We start from the raw sequence: 17,973 nt of genomic DNA on the forward strand, positions 1-17,973 counted from the left end.
AGGGAAGTCCCAAAGCAATTTTTAAGCTTGATGGTCTCAGAGGTTGGATTAGACTAGGTCTTGGAGATAACAGGCACAGTCATACTATAAGATTGTTGCACAGGCCTATAGTTTGTTTTCTTAAAATTAGATGGCATGAAAATTACCCTTTAAGTAATCTCTTCATGTTTCTATAACATCAAGGAATGTGAAGATTAGCTGAACCAAAAGAAATACTCTCTGAACGTGGGAGACTGAAGATTATCAGTTACTGTAAAAGCCAAAGTTGTTCTGAAAATAGGAAGATTGAACTGTATTGTCATCCTGGGTACAAATGAAAGCTAAACAGACTTTTCACTTAAAGAACATCTTTATTTAATCTTTAATATACAATATTACCTTTAATTTATAAAAATTACATATGGAGGACATAACTGGAAATCAGTTCAGGAGCGGCCAGTGGGTACCGATTTAGGAGGTTATACTTGCCCCTCTCATTAGTTTAGGGAAAAATTATACCACTGAATTTGAGACCAGTAAGACTGAGGAATGGCATTTCAACTTCCAAATCCAGTATTAAAATTGGGGATGCTTTATTCAGTTAATCCAAACAAAAACTAATTTCTAAGTTTTCTAAAAAATAACTTTTCCCAAGAAGAGCTGAGCTTATCTCCATGGAGTTTTCTGGTATGCAATTTGCAGAATTCTGTAGCATCCAAATTGTTTAAAATCCTCTGCACATTAACATGTATGTATGTGGGTGTGTTTGTGTACTCACACTTAACGTTCACACTGGGCTGAAGCCATCTGTATAGTATGCTGGACCTAGAAAGGTAGCTCATTTAGAACATGTGCTCCCCTATCACTCTGAGTACAGGCTTCCCCTCCTCTAGAATTTCCAAATACAGTGAAATATTTGATAAACTTCTTCGTGAAAAAGCTATTCTCAGGATGACTGGTGCATTGCAACGTACATACATACATACTAGCAATATGGTGTCGTGTAATTTCATGAGTTCTACTGTGCTCAAAGTTTAAAATGGATTAGTTGTTAAACAGTTAAAAGGCTAAGGCTGAAGATGCTTTAATTTAAATATGATGCACACTGACATTCTGAAATAATGCTATTGACTTGAAAAGAATTTGAGGCAAGTGCAAGAAGAGGAAGGGGAACTCTTCTTTTGGATCCATCTTTTCTCTGCACTCCTCAGATTTAGGCTGTTGTAGAGGTAATGAGGGCAGTACCTTTCTGCACTCTAAAAATTAGTGGTTGCCAAATGGCAACTGAGGCACATAACCCATTTCTCCTGTTGCTTAAAATTTTTCCAAGAGATTGGTTTCTTTAGCACAAAGGTCAGAAATTCTATCATATTCTTGTCATAGGACTCTACGAGTATTCAAGTGGAGGAATTTTTGCAGCTCCAGCAATCCAGAGTCGTTGGTCCAAAGATCAATGAGCAGGCAGAACTTGGAGCAAATATACTATTTTGACACCACAGAGACCCTTCCTTTTACACAGAGACTCTGAAATTGTGGCATTAAATGACAAGGCAAGGATAAGGACTGATAGCATACCCCATGAACAAAAAAATGCCTCTTTCAAGATAGTTGTACCATATTGAAACCTGAACAGACTCCAGTAGAGTATAGCTGTTTTCAAGACAACAAAATATATAGCTTTAGGTTACACAAATACATACAATCTTACATACACACATCTTTTTTTTGCTCTAAAAATGAATTATGTACTCAAAACACAGATAAAAGATGCAGGTCAAAGATTATAGGGTCTTATACAAATTTAAATGGGGATCGAGGGTTAACAACTATGATCCAGAGGCCAAATCTAGCCCTCCATGTTTTTGTAAATAAAGTTTTATTGGAACACAGCCACACCCCTTCCTTTATATATTGTCTGTACTTGTTTTCACAGTTCAACAGCAGAACTGAGTAGTAAAGATAGAGACTGCATGGCTCACAAAGCCTAAAATATTTATCATCTAGCCCTCTGGAGGAAGCTTGCTGATCCATTATAGATCACAAAGAGTGTGATCTGAATGAGCTGAAGGAACAAAAAATCATCTTCACCAATGTTCCTGAACCAAGTAAGTGCATTAAAATATCTCCAGATCATATTTGGTTCCTCAAATATTCTGCTTAGAATTTGTGCAGCCAAAAACACGTTAACAACCGTGTTTGTTAATTAGCAGACAGAGACAGTATTAAAAATCTCTGTGTACAACTGTATTTATGTATGTATCTACGTAAAGAGTGGATAAGATATGAGCTAGCCAATTTGAGGGTAAGGAAACCTAAAGAAAAATAAGAACTCAAGATACCATTACTAGGAACTGTTATTAGCAACTCAGAAATATTTCAGTATATTTTTCTTTATATTTAACAGCATGGGACCATTACTAGGAACCATAGCAGAGCATGAACAATTCACAACTGCAAATTTTACCCATGAATTATGTGACAAAATTTTTGAATATAAAATAATCAGCATTTCTATAAAACATTAACTTTTAATTATGTAATTAAAGTGATAATAGCAAAATAAGAATGTTTTTATTTCTAAAGTAGATATTTTAGTTAAAGTTGCATCAGAAATCAAGTATTTCTTTGACATTTTCCAAGAGACTTATTAACTACAATTATAGCTGTTAGTATTATATAGTAATACATTGTTTAAAATATATTATAAACCATTTCTTTCCTTATTTAATTTAAATGAAATACAAAATTAAGGATTTTGTAACATGAATCATACTGGAAAACACTTAAAATGGTATGAACAACTCTTATACAGAAAATGCCACTGGAATCACAAAAAGTTCTAATACTTGAAAGTAGCTAGCACAACGCTTGGCACATATTAGGTACCCTGTGTTTATTCACTCACCCTCTCATTCACTCACTCATTCATTCAAAGAAATCCAGGCCTAAGGAGAAGCTCCATGATGAGAATGGCGAGCACAACCTTTTAGCAACAAATTTGTAGTTTTGACAAAGACTTTGGCAATGGAGAATGGAGATGAGAAGTTAATGATCAAATTTTAAACTGCTTGGTTAAAATCTACCAAGTGAAGCCCTGGGTTGTCCTAGAGGACATCATAGAGAATCAGGGTCAATATTCCACAGAAGGAATATATTCCTTCAATATCCAGGTTTTGCTTTTACATATAAACATCTGTTCAAAGACAAGAATAAGTTGGTGTCAGAGAGACATAAAAGAGCATATCTGTGCAACCCACGAGAAAGTAAGAACCCTGTGACTGGGTGCTTACTTTTCTGCACCAAGACTTCTTTTTGATTGGGACCACATTCTCTTGGTTTTAACAACTTTATACTGGTTTGAACCAAAAAGTATGATCCTAAAATTCTAAAAGAAAAATAAATATAGACGGTAGAGGGGGTGTTCAGCATCTCTATTCTTTTTTCTTATATACCAAATGATCTATCTACTCTGCACATCTGTGCCAAAGGCACAAAGTAATGTGTCTGCTTTTGAGGAGGCACCTGGAAAGGAGCATTTCTGGGCTCTCTGCAGAAGGTCTTATAAATGTAATGAGTATTTAACCTGAGTAATAAGGTCTACAAAATGCAAAGGACTGTAAAGGACAGAACAAAGTAAAGTATGTTCTTGGAAACTAGCAGAATATGGGATACTATGGAATAAGGATGGATCTTGGAGAAAATAATTTTTTTAATCTATAACAAAAATAAAACATGACACTGGCAGGTCATATGTAGCTGACTTAAATTTAATTGCCTTTGGTATTCAGAGAAGAAAAAACAACAAAAAAAGGAAGCACACTCATAAGCGCTAGTCTTCTCACAAGGAAGGTAAGGAGATGATGAAGAAGACTCTTCCTTTGTCTCCCTCAAGCTTTTTGCTTGTACCAGAACTGGCTATGCCTGTACACTTCTCTGCCTTCTCCCGAGCTCCAGTTATCCGAGAAACACAAACAGAGCACTTGGGGCGGGGGTTCTGTCTTTTCATTCCTTGGGAAGTTCTTGGGGAACCAAGAAGGCCCCTTTACTCAGCATTCTTCTAAACGAAGTGAGGGAGGGTTCACTGCCATCTCTACAGCTGTTCTGGGTCTTTTGCCAAGTCAAGTTTTTCATTCTTTTTAGTGACCCATAAGTGGGCTTCTGCTGTTTTCAGGAGGAAAGTTAACATGTTTTGAGAACCAAATACTTTCCCCTTTCTCTTCTAAAGTTAGTCATCTACACTTTTCATTTAAAAATTTTAATTTTTCAACTAGTAAAAGGTATTATAGTCTCAAAATATGTATAAAATTAAACTCTCCTAAAGATTTAAATAATGCAACTGGCTCTACATCCTTACTTTCTATGTATACTGAAAATCTTGAGGTGGTTATCATTTATGGATCATTTGCTGAACTGTGAGGACTGCTTGACTATGTGTGATAAACATATTTAATCATATTAATTTATTAAATCTTTTTCCAATTTAAATCTACCACATGCTAATGAAAGAGTTAACAAAATAAGAAAATAAGCCTTCAGAACTCTAAGGTGGGCTTCCTGCACACTGTTTCATGAAATCTTCAAATTCAGAGTAAATACTAGACTAATACTACTACTCCCAACTATTACTGTCAATGGAAGCTGTCTGTATTAAAGGTAAGGAAGAAAAAGTGTCTTGCACTGCGACATAAATTCAAGGGACAGAAAATTTATTAAGTCAGATATTTATCTTACAGTTCTTGATAAAATTTAAGTTCTTCCCCTCCCAATATAGAGAAATCATAATTTCTTTAAAAAGAAATATCATTGCAAAATCTACTGATGGTAAGAGAAAGCCCCTTAGATATATCCCATGTTTAGTGTAATATAATTAATTATACCACATTTAATCACTAAAAATTATTTTGAAGCTATTCTGATTAATTGTTTGAATTTCTGTAAATACCCTTGGAGAAAAAAAAGTTGAATTTATTTTTTACATAAAATATTTGTGAAAAGCTCCCTCGTCTAATGGGATAATAAAGGATCCCCTGTCCCAAAAATAGTTAAGGAAGTGTCACTATATTTTGTTTTTGATTTAGTAAATTGTAAAAGTAATTTGCCTCCTCAAGGTAAATTCAGAGCTGCAATGACAGTACAGTGAATTTTGCCAAGCCCCATAAAGAGAGTTGTAAATGGAGGGATTCTACTAAGTTTGTAATGAGGTTGAAGTAGATAAAATTTACTTGGTAGATTTGCTGCTTTGGAAAAATAATCTCCTACCAACAAAACCAAGGCTTTCTCTTAGGACAGGTTTCAAGGCAACAAACTGCGGCATTGTCCCCACTTTTTGTCATGCTACCAACACTAGACTGAACAACATGCACAAAATCCCAAACCCAGGTTCGTAAGTAGTGGTTATGATAAATAGCAGTTTCAATGATTCTATATGGAGACAAAGACTTGAAGAGTATTCTTTGTGAGATCATGCCTCCAGAGAAAAGAAATTTAACCAAGGAATTTCAATGGAATAGATAGACTGAGATTTGAAATGGCTGCCAGTCTGGTCATCTAATACGAAACTTGAAAATTCGGACAGGGATAGTATTCTGTTTCCTTTTTGAGTCTTCTTGCTGCTGATGCAGTTACACTGTTCTTTTGTTCTTATTTATTTTAATTCATTCCGTTATTAAAAATGGAGAAAAAAGGGATAAACAATGTGTAAATATTTTGACTTGAGAGCTGCTCCACTTTGGGAGGAAACAAATATATAATTGGTTCCAAAAGCCATCTCCAACTCCTGCAAGGTGCTCCACATTCTTGGCTTATTCTCAGGAAATCTAGCCTCCAGATTCCAGGACTCTAAAAGCAATAAGCAGTAACAGGCATAATTTCTCAAGTGACCATCTTGTTAAGAATCAAAGCACATCAGGTCTCTGTCCTACACACACCAGAATATGTTTTGGTCAGGTATAAAATGGAATCATTTCAAAGTTGAAACATCTACAAGTTGAAAAGTCTTGCAGGGAAGAGTCACGTTTCACCCTGCCATGTTGACTTAAGAGGTCCAGGTTTTCAAAAGGCCCCTCTCCAGACTAATTTCTGTAGTGGTCCATGTAAACAAAACACAGGTGAGAATGGTCTTTCTGCAGCTGCTTTCATCGAACAGCAGGGTTTCTTGAAAGTGTGGTGTTGGCTAAATGTAACACAGGCAGAGGGTGAGCCTCTGTATTAAATACCCAGTGGTCTAAAGGTAAAAGGTCATCACTGGAGAACAGAAGATACAAGTATCTGAAAATAAAAGGGGAAAATGAGTTTCAATTAGAATTCAACAAGAAGATCAAGTGATCTCAGTTATAATGGCAGAGGACACCCATGACCTATTTTGAGCAGGTTTGATGAAAAATACACCAGAAAATGAACCTCATCCATTCAAATGATTAGAAACACAAAATATTCCAGAAGAGTGCATAAGAAAATCCAGTAAGATGAACAACTAGACCTCTGAAATAAGGCAGTTAAAAAGCAAATCCCATATACCTGCCTGAAACATATAAAACAACAAACTGTAAAATGGCATAAAACAAACCAATTCACAATTTTTTAGAGACCTTCTTTTAAAACTCAGATATAATATCAATCATATGTTTTGGCAGCTTGGAGACCTCATAGTATAACTAGAAATTAATTAATCTATATTTATTAAGAAACACAGAAGGAACAAGTAAAGCACATTATTTGGACACAGCAAGGACTTTCACATACTCCTAATACATTAGTTTTTGCAGTTCTTAGAGCAGGTACTGCAAATTTAAATAAAGGTTTCAGAAACATTATGGATTTACAGGAGGTTTAATAATTAGTCTCTCTTAATAGGTAATAGCATTGTTTTTTCGGGGATATTTTGGCTGCATTGGGTCTTCGTTGCTGTGCGTGGGCTTTCTCTGGTTGTGGCGAGCGGGGGCTGCTCTTTGTTGCAGTATGTGGGCTTCTCATTGCAGTGGCTTCTCTTTTTGTGGAGCACGGGCTCTAGGTGTGCAGGCTTCAGTAGTTGCAGCACATGTGCTCAGTAGTTGCAGCGCATGGGCTCTAGGGCATGCGGGCTCCAGTAGTTGTGGCTTGCGGGCTCTAGAGCGCAGGCTCAGTTGCTCTGTGGCATACGGGATCTCCCCGGGCCAGGGCCCAAACCCATGTCCCCCACATTGGCAGGCAAATTCTTAACCACTGCACCACCAGAGAAGTCCAATAGGTAATAGCATTGTTTATATGAAGGCATATGTTTATACCTTTCCATAAACACTGCAGGCCACAGTGGTAACTTAGAAATTAAAAATGATAGTTTACAAAATGATTCTTACCACTATAGGTAAGAATATTATATACTATAATTGGGCAAATTCTAATCTGAATTCTATTAGGGGGTCATCAAAGTAAGCTTAAAGAAACAGCTATACAGAGTCAGGAAATCTGGGTTCTAACTCTTGATCTTAGCAATCGCTGGGCCTTACTAGGCTTTGGTGAAGAATCCCTTTACAATATTCTAGCTAAACTTACTTTAAAAATAGGCACATTAATATCTTTTCTGCTTACTGTTATAGTTCTGGATGACAGAGTAAAAACACAGCACTGGGGTAAAGGAGGGTTGCTTATCAACTTTATAACTGATAAAGCTAGAATGGAGAGTGACAGTGCTTCTAATTTCACTTTGATTCTAGACCTTGAGATCTGCTTGACTGATTTACTCACCAGGTTACAGGCAGAGAAGGTAGAACTGAAAAAAGACTTGGATGGACATAGCAAGAGACTCTGCTGGGTCAGCTTACTGAATGGAGATCAGAAGCACAAGCCCTTTGTGTTCTGGGCACAAGTATGTCCAGGAGAGCTATGTTCTGTGCAGTTCCATGTCTCTTGGTTAAATGTGGGCAAATGTATCAGGCTCATTCTAATCTTCTCACTACTTGGGAGAGGAGTAAGTGAAGGAATAGAGAGAAAATGCAGTTTCCTGCAAAATGATTCCTTTCCATTGGGGATGCTATAGAAGTACCTCACATAAACACACAAGTTATAAAAATCAATAAGATAGTGATTGTGGAAGTTTTAGATAACAGAAAGTGGTATTATTATTTTTAAACAATCATTTAAAAAATAATCTTAATACTACTGTAGTGGGTTGAACAGTCCCCATGCCCCCCAATTCATGTCCATCTGGAGCCTCAGAATGTGTCTTTATTTGGAAGTAGGGTCTTTGGGGATATAATTAGTCAAGGATCTCAAGAGGAAATCATCCTGGGTTTAGGATGGGCCCTAAATCCAACGACTTCTACCTTTACAAGAGAAAGGAGAGAGAGATTTGGACCCAGAGACATATAGGGACGAAAGTCATGTGAAGGCAGAGGCGAAGACTGAAGTTAAGCTCCCATCACCCAAGGAACACCTTCGGAAGAAAATGATTTCAGACTTCTGGCCTCCAGAGATGTGAGAGAATAGAATCTCTGTAATGCCACCAAGTTTGTGGTAATTTGTTATGGCAGCCCTAGGAAACTAATACAACTTCCATGTCTACCCTCCTTAGGACACCTCTGGACCTTAAGTAGGGGTTTGGAATAAGACTAACTACTTCTTGGAAAGTCAAATAATCCCTAGGGAGCAGAGGCTAGACTATAGATATACAGATATATTTAAAATTTATAACAAATGTTTAAAAGTACAGTAATATAGCTAAACAATTCATGTCAAGGACATGGTACACTACTACTGACTTAAATTTAAGATTTTTAACTTGGATTTTAAAAATAGAACAATTGGAGAAGTGTGATCTTTGCTGCAAAAGTTGAGGAAAGTCTAATCTAAATTAGCTATCAGACTACTAGATGTTTTTTCCTCTAATAAGGATTTTTTTTTTTAGTGTTTTGTTTTGTTTTTGCAGTACACGGGCCTCTCACTGCCGTGGCCTCTCCCGCTGCGGAGCACAGGCTCCGGATGCGCAGGCTCAGCAGCCATGGCTCACAGGCCCAGCCGTTCTGCGGCATGTGGGATCTTCCCGGACCGGGGCACGAACCCGTGTCCCCTGCATCGGCAGGCGGACTCTCAACCACTGCGCCACTAGGGAAGCCCTAATAAGGATTTTTTAAAACTATAGTTCAAAGTTAGAGATAATAGATGACAAATGGCATTGACAAAGGCCTGTAAGTATATAAAAAGGTGCTATTTAGTACTTCAGTTTTACTGGATGTCTTGCTGACTTTTTAGAGCTATTTTTAAATGCCGCTCACATACATCTCTTTTATCTTTCTCTTATCTACAAAGACAAGACATTCAGAGGAGGTGATGGTGCCAGAAGTCATCTCAACATAAGTGTTGGCGGTAACCACCAAATAGGAAAGTTTTACAGAAAGAACAGTCAACAAAATCTGAGGAGAAACATTTAAGTATCTATGGAGAAATGGTAAGGCTAAAAGAACCAACTACCAAGCTAATATGTTCTTTATTTAATCCTTTATGTTTACCAAATGAGACTTGTCTATTCTTTTTCACAACTAGCAGTGGCAGTGTCCAGGGTACTACAGATAGATGTTACAATGCTAAAGGCTTGCATTAGGGACTACTACAAGTAACTCATAATAAAACCTCAGATTGCTTGAAAAATAATTTACTTAAACCTTCCATTTCATTTATACTCCTAATGTTTAAATGATGTCTTAGAATAGACTGGTTAGAAATCGAATTAAAGACACTCAGTGGAAATTATGTTCTAAAAGATGATACATTGAAATATACAATTATTAACCTCTCCAAAAGATCTGCCCCTCTCTGCCTTTCCCCACATCTTTTCTCAAATCTTAAAAGTTGTTTTTTGGTGGGGAAGAAAAAATATTGAAACAAATGTGGGTGTACTGTGGATTCAAATGCATTTTTTAAAAGATAAACTGAAGGAGGCAGAACATTTCTGGTATGCTTCAATGGTTTAGGCTTTGTCGTGAAACATAAGGGGGCTGGGGAAAATTCATCTTCCTCTGTCTTTAGGGGTCAAATAATTTAGGATGACTTTCCTATAGGATAGAGGATACCTATACTATCAATACATAAACAGTTGGGGTTATCTCACATAACAAAAAGCCCAGAGGTAGATGGTAGCAAAGGTTGGTTAATTCAGCAGTAAAACATTGTCAGATCTCTGGGTTTTTAAAGATTAATGAAAAATATTAAATTTTTCCTGGTGCCAAAAGACCTTATCCCTTTTTCCCTATTCTTAGGTCACTGCCTTGAGTCCCTTTGATATGTATGTAAAATCTTTTTAAAAGCTTCATAAACCTCTTACCAGCTTTACAATCCAGGAATGTTTTTCTTAAAAGGCCTGAGAGCCATGACTTTGAAATATAAACATCAAGGAAGATAGCACCCCAATCTCTCTGTCACTGTGGGAGGTTAGCTTAGGTACCTTTCTCCAAGCTCTGATTACCCCTTTGTCATAAATACAGAAGTATTACTTTTCCACTGGATAAAGGCAATTAACACAGATGGCCACCCCAATCACCATGTGAATTTAGAAGGTACTAGGTATAGCAAATGGTGTTGTCAAGAAAGTACCCCTGATCCCTAAACTAAGTGGGGGTTAATTCGAGTACAGTATCCCTGAGTCCTCTGTATTCCTAGTTCCTCCACATCCATGGATTCAACCAACCTCGGACTGCGTACTACTGTAGTACTGGATTGGCCAAAAAGGTTGTTCAGATTTTTCCATAATATGGCTCTAGGAGCGCTTAGTTGTCTAACTTCATTCAAAACAATTTTGTTAGATTGTATTGTGACAGCTGTCATATCAGCATGCATTTAAAAAAAAACATCAAAATTGGTGAATATTGTGTAGCCATTTTTATATTGAAGATTGAAGAAAAAAGCAACATTTTCGGCATATGCTTTATCATTTCAAGAAAGGTAAAAATGCAACTGAAACGCAGAAAAAGATTTGTGCAGTGTATGGAGAAGGTGCTGTGACTGATCAAACATGTCTAAAACAGTTTGTGAAGTTTCATGTTGGAGATTTCTTGCTGGATGAGGCTCCATGGTTGGGTAGACCAGTTGAAGTTGATAGCGATCAAATCGAGACATTAATTGAGATATAACAATCAACGTTATACCACGCAGAAGATAGCCAACATACTCAAAATAGCCAAATCAAGTGTTGAAAATCATTTACACCAGCTTCGTTATGTTAATCACTTTGACGTCTGGGTTCCACATAAGTTAAGCGAAAAAAAACTTCTTGACCACATTTCCACATTTGATTCTCTACTTAAACATCATGAAAATGTTCCGTTTTTAAAACAAATTGTGATGAGCGATGAAAAGTGGATAGTGTACAATAATGTGGAATGGAAGAGATCGTGGGACAAGCGAAATGAACCACCACCAACCACACCAAAGGCCAGCCTTCATCCAAAGAAGGTGATGTTGTGTATATGGTGGGATTGGAAGGGAGCTCTATTATGAGCTCCTTCCGGAAAACCAAACGATTAATTCCAACAAGTACTGCTCCCAATTAGACCAACTGAAAGCAGCACTTGATGAAAAGCATCTGGAATTAGTCAACAGAAAATGCATAATCTTCCATCATGATAACCCAAGACTGCATATTTCTTTGATGACCAGGCAAAAACTGTTACAGCTTGGCTGGGAAGTTCTGATTCATCCGTCATATTCACCAGACATTGCACCTTCCAATGTCCATTTATTTTGGTCTTTACAAATTCTCTTAATGAAAAAATTTTCCATTCCCTGGAAGACTGTAAAAGGCACCTGGAATAGTTCTTTGCTCAAAAAAAGATAAAAAGTTTTGGAAAGATGGAATTACGAAGCTGCCTGAAAAATGGCACAAGGTAGTGGAACAAAACAGTGAATACGTTGTTCAATAAAGTTCTTGGTGAAAATGAAAACTGTCTTTTATTTTTACTTAAAAACCGAAGGAACTTTTTGGCCAGCCCAATATTTACTATTGATAAATATCCACGTATAAGTGAACTCATGCAGTTCAAACCTGTGTTGCTCAAGAGTCAACTGTAGGGCTTCCCTAGTGGCACAGTGGTTAAGAATCCACCTGCCAATGCAGGGGACACGGGTTCGAGCCCTGGTCTGGGAAGATCCCACATGCTGCAGAACAACTAAGCCCGTGTGCCACAACTACTGAGCCTGTTCTCTAGAGCCCGTGAGCCATAACTTCCGAAGCCTATGTGCCTAGGGCCCATGCTACGCAACAAGCCACCACAATGAGTAGCCCACGCACTGCAGTGAAGAGTAGCCCCTGTTTGCCGCAACTAGAGAAAGCCCGCATGCAGCAACAAAGACCCAACACAGCCAAAAATAAATAAATAAAAAAGAAAGAAAGAAAAGAAAACAAAAAGGGTCAACTGTACTTTTACAGAAGGATAAATTATCATTTATCTTCAGAACATGTATGTAACTGATATATCTGCCTGGTTATATAGAAAGGTAAGATTTCTTTCTGTCTTTGCAATCTGCCTGTGATGGAAACTGTACTCTGGTTTAATGCTTATTCAACAATAAAAATGTTTTCTTTCTCTGCTACATTTGTAAAGGCAGGAGATTTTGTTTCTAATTCTTTCCCCAGTAATCAGAATCTCCATGATTTTCTTGACTTTCTCCTCAGAATTATAAGATGCTCCAAGCATTGTATCTCCACACAAAAAGTCCAAACTCCAGAAATTAAAGAGACATCTTCAGGTGTGGGTAAATTCTGACATTCTAATAGGTGTGTAGTGGTATTGCATTGTAGCTTTAATTTATGCTAATGATGTTGAGCACTTTTTCATGAGCTTATTTGTCATCCTTCCCTCTTCTTTGAAGATATAAGTGACGTGTCTGTTAACTCTTTTGCCTGGTTTTAAACTGGTTGTATATTATCTTATTCTTGAGTTTTGAGTATTATATAACCTACAAACAAGTCCTTTACCAGATATATACTTTGCAAAGATTCCAGTCTGTGACTTGACTTTTCATCATTTTACTTCATTTCCTTTCAAATGTTTCTCAAAGAGCTTATGTTTTTATATTTTTTAATGTTTATTTATTTTCTTATTAGTCATCAATTTTATACACATCAGTGTATACATGTCGATCCCAATCTCCCAATTCATCACACCACCACGCCCCCCACCGCTTTCCCCCCTTGGTGTCCATACGTTTGTTCCAAAGAGCTTATGTTTTTAAATTTTAGACCAATTGATCAATTTGTTCTTTTATGGATTATGCTTGGTATAATATCTAAGCAATTTTTGCCTAGCCAAAGGTCACAAAGATTTTCTCCTATGTTTTCTATTAAAAGTTGTATATTTTTAGGTTTTAAATTTAGGTCTATAATCCATTTTGAGTTGATTTTTGTATATGCATACAGAAATCCAATTATTCTAGCACCTTTTGTTGAAAAGCCTATCTTTTCTCATTGCATTGCATTGCATCTCTTTGTACCTTTGTCAAAAATCAATTCCCCCCCATTTTTTTCATATATTTGGCTATCAATTATTATTATCTATTACACCAATACCACAGTGTTTTGATTATGATAGCTTTATAATGAGTCTTGAAATCACGTAGTATTAGGCTTTCAACTTTGTTCTTTTTCAAACTTGGTCATTCCAGGTTCTTAGCATTCTCATATGAAATTTAGAAAAAGCTTATTAATTTCTACCCAAAAAAGCCTCCAGGGATTTTGACCGGGATTGCGTAACTATAGAACAATTGAGGGAGAATTAACAATACTGAATTCTCAGAACCATAAATAAAGTGAGTCTCTCCATTTATTTAGGTCTTTAATTTCTCTCAGCAATGATTTTTAGTTTTCAGTGTACAGGTCTTTTATGTGTTTTGGCAAGATTTATCCCTAAATATTTCAATATTTATAAGTGGCAATTTTTTCAGTTTCAATTTCTGATTGTTCACTGCTAGTATATACAATTGACTCTAATATATTAATCTTCTATCTGTAACCCTGCTAAATTCACTTATTAGTTCTAGTAACTAATTTTTGAGAAACTCCATAGGATTTTCATAGAGAACAATTATCCTCTACAAAAAAAAAAAAAAGGTAGCTTACTTCTTTCTTTCTAATCTGGATGTCTTTTATTTATTTTTCTTGTATGGCTGCACTGGAGAACCTCCAATACAAGGCTAAATAGAAGTGAAGCGAACAGACATCCGTGTCTTGTTTCTGACCTTAGAGGAACTTAGGAGGATTTTAGTTTTTCAGTGTGATGCTAGATATATGTTCTTCATATATGCCCTTTTTCAGGTTAAGAAAGTTCCTTTCTGTTTTTTGTTTGCTAAGAGTTTTACCAGGAATGGATGTTCGATTTTGCCAAATGATTTTTCTGTCTATTGAGGTGATCATATGGTTTTTCTTTAACAGTTCACTGATTGATTTTTCCAATGTTAAATCAAGCCTCCATACATGGAATAAATCCATTTGGGTCATGATGTATTAACTAATATGCTGTAGATCTGATTTGAAAAAAACTTGTTTAGCTATTTTATAGTTACGTTCAGAGGGATATTAGTCTTGTTTCCAATGAGAACTCTGATGTCATTCTTATATTTGCTCCTTTTTGGCTAACTTGTGCTTTCCCTCTGGTTGCTTTTAAGATTTTTTTCTTTATCACTATCTTTGAGCAATTTGAGTACAACGTGCCTTGGGGGAAGTATTCTTCATGTTTCTTGTCCTTGAAGTTTATTCAGCTTCTTGGATCTGTGAGTATGGTGTTTACATCAAGCTTGGAAAGAGTGTGGCCAATTTTTTTTTCATCCATATTTCTGTCCTCTCCTTCAGAGACTCCAATTTCATATATTTTAAGCTACATGCAGTTGTTACACAGTTCACTGATGCTCTTTTCATTTTTATAAGATTCTTTTTTTTGTTTCATTTGGATTTCTATTGCTATGTCTTCTAGTTCAGTAATCTTTTCTTCTGCAATGTCTAATCTGCTATTAATCCTATTTGGTATATTTATTTTCCAATTCAGACATTGCAGTTTTCATTTCTAGAAGTTTTATTTGGGTTTTTATATCTTCCATGTCTCTACTTAACGTTTTGAATGTATAGAATATAGTTACAATAACTGTTTTAATGTTGTCTGCTAATTCTAACATCTGTGAGTTCAAAGTTAGTTTCAATTGATTATTTTCATGATAGGTCATGTTCTCCTGCTTCTTTGCATACACGGTATCTTTGAGTGGATGCCAGACATTATGAATTTTACCTTGTTGGTTGCTAGATATTTTTGTAGATTATCCACCTCTACTGAGGCAGGACTTTCCTGAGTACTCTACTTGGTGCACACTAAATTAGGAGTTTTTCCAGCCAGGCTACTGAAACCAGACACTATTCCTGGTCCTATGTGATTACCATAAACTGTTCCCTTTAATCCCTTACAGATGAGTCCTTCCCTCAATTCAGGTAGTTCCTTCATTCTGCTGAACACTCCAGGGGGTTTTCCTGGGATCCCTGTGCAGCTCTCTCCTCTCTAGTACTCTCCTGTGAACACTAGCTATCTTAGTTTCCTTGGAATCACAGCTCCATCTCCTCAAGGAATCTGTTGCACTCTGCCTCAGGTCCCCTTCCTGTGCAGTGGACTGGAAACTCTATCAAGACAGCAAGCTGGGGCAAACACAGGGTTCACCTGGCTTGTGTCCCATCTCTCAGAGATTACAGTCCTTCATTGCCTCTTGTCCAGTGTTCTGAAAACCATTGTTTCAAACACAGTTTATCTGTTTGTTTCAAGAGGAATGGTAAATATGATCCCTGGTATTCCAGCTTGGAGGAAGCAAAAGACCTACTCTTCCATTTTGAAATACTTTGTCAAATGATTTGCTGAACATTATGTAACTATGTTCATGGAATCTCTTACCCTCTATTATTAACCCGATCCAAAAAGATCATTAGAGTTTATCCACCAAGAACTTGTTCTTAGGAACCCTTTCTGGCTCTTCATGATCACTGATTCTTCTCTAAAGACTTCATACCATGACTTTCTAGAATTTTGTGAAAATGGACATTAAGTTCATCTATCTTTATTTTTCTCAATCCAACTCTTCCCTTCTTTAAAATTATATATCTATTCTGTTGTGTTTCTCTCCATCATTCCTGAAAGAACATTAATATTGATTACAAAATCACATTTGTTGTAGTATCTTGATGTGTAATTTCTTTGGGTCCTTGCAATCATTTAAAATAACAAGTTACTTTTCTCCCTTTGGGGCTCTCTCAGCCATATTTGTTTTCCTTTCACTACATTCCAGGGTAAGCTATAGGGGTTAGAGTTAAAGTACAGATGTTTTGGCACTTTATCTTACAATTCCCTTTGTAGCACGACATTGATTCTCTAGTTTTTTATTGTGGTAAAAACACAGAACATAAAATTTACCATCTTAACCGTTTTAAAATTCAGTGGTGTTATGTATATTCACATTATTGTGAAACATATCTCCAAAACTTTTTCATCTTGCAAAACTGAAACTCTACACACTGTAAACAACAACTTCCCTTATTCTCCTCCCCCAGCCCCTGATAACCAACTTTTTTACTTTCTTTTTCTATGAACCTGATTATAGATACTTCATGTAAGTGGAATCATAACAGTATTTGTCTTTTTGTGACTGGCTTATTTCACTTCACATAATGTCCTCAATGTTCATCCATATTGTTGCTTCCCTGATTTTGATTCTAGAATCCTATCTCCCATTACTTCTACTGAATATTCTTTAGTCAGGATAATTTTCTTACTGTATTTTTAAAGAAAGGTAGCATTTATTTTCTCAAGCTGGATCCCTCTTTTCATGAAGTGACTTTCTGCTTTATATCACCTATTAACATCTTATGTATCACTTAGCATCATTTCAATCTTTTTTCATAACTACTCTAGCTCATACCAAAGTTCCCTTCTCTGAATTTCCAAAACATTTATATTCTATTTAGCACTGTATATATACTTTGTACTTTTATTGAGTTTGCCCATGACCAGAAGTAAGAACTTTCTTAACTACACTGCAAGCTCACGAGTAGAGTATATGTTTCATACACTTTAATTCTCAAATAGCACAATTCTGAGATGAGAACAACTCCTTAATAAATACTTTTGACTTGACTTAGTCTATAAACCAAGCTTCAGGGCTAAGTGAGCAGAGAATAGCAGAGAACAGGAGATTTAATGCTCTTTTCTCATCCAGCTGGAAAAATAGTCTTCTCATGGTAGAAAGTTAACTTTAGGATACAATTACAGATAAGATAAAAGATTTTAAAAAAAGATAAATGGAAGAGAATAGTGGCTTTGTTTTTTTGAGTCTTCCCTCTTGAACTACTTTTTCCTGTCTAAGAATCCTTACCCCAATAATCTATCTCATTGATTCTTCCTCTCTCACAAATGTATTACTTAGACACTTCTGATGACAAACTGGAATCATACTACTCTTGATGCTTTGTTGACAAAACCATTATCACAACTGTCTTTGAACCTACTTCAAAACCTTGTTCACTAGGGAATTAGCTTTAACAGTCTGGTAGCTGGCTAACTGTACATTCATTTGCTTATATTGAGAATAACTTTACAGGCAAAGGAAGATAACAGTAGCTATAAAAAGAAGAATTGGAACTACTATAGGATATGATAACAACATCAGCAATAATATCTGTCTCCTGGATAACAATTTACTGGCTCTTTTCCTCCTTTCTCCCACCTCAATATTTTATTATAAAACTTTCAAACCTACAGAAACTTGGAAAGAATTTTACAGCAAAACCCATATACACTCATTTTCTAGACACTACAACTAACATTTTTGGTAATTTACCACAAATCTGTTACTCTATTTGTATATTACTAGCTTTCTTATAATACTAAAATATTCCCCTAGAAAAAGCACCTAATTAGCCAACTTAGGTAAATATCAGGAAAAACATGCATAAAATTGCTTGCAAAGGGAGAAACAGAAGTCTCACTGGAATTTTTTGACCAG

The 17,973-nt window shown here is 36.2% G+C and overlaps 1 protein-coding gene across 2 annotated transcripts in view; it reads right to left on the minus strand.

Annotated features, from left to right (window-relative positions):
• The window catches only part of MAN1A2 (mannosidase alpha class 1A member 2), a 168,094-nt gene that overhangs the window by 4,950 nt on the left and 145,171 nt on the right, over positions 1-17,973 (minus strand). Inside the window, exon 13 of one of the 2 annotated variants that reach the window (XM_019919690.2) lies at positions 331-6,246. The exons of the other annotated variant lie outside the window; for it this stretch is intronic. Coding sequence (XP_019775249.1) covers positions 6,114-6,246 — 133 coding nt within the window. The 3' untranslated portion in view covers positions 331-6,113. Of the gene's footprint in view, positions 1-330; positions 6,247-17,973 lie in introns of those variants that run through there. 2 annotated transcript variants of the gene reach the window in all.

Source organism: Tursiops truncatus, chromosome 1 (assembly GCF_011762595.2).
Source record: "Tursiops truncatus isolate mTurTru1 chromosome 1, mTurTru1.mat.Y, whole genome shotgun sequence".
NCBI classification, from domain to species: Eukaryota; Metazoa; Chordata; class Mammalia; order Artiodactyla; family Delphinidae; genus Tursiops; species Tursiops truncatus.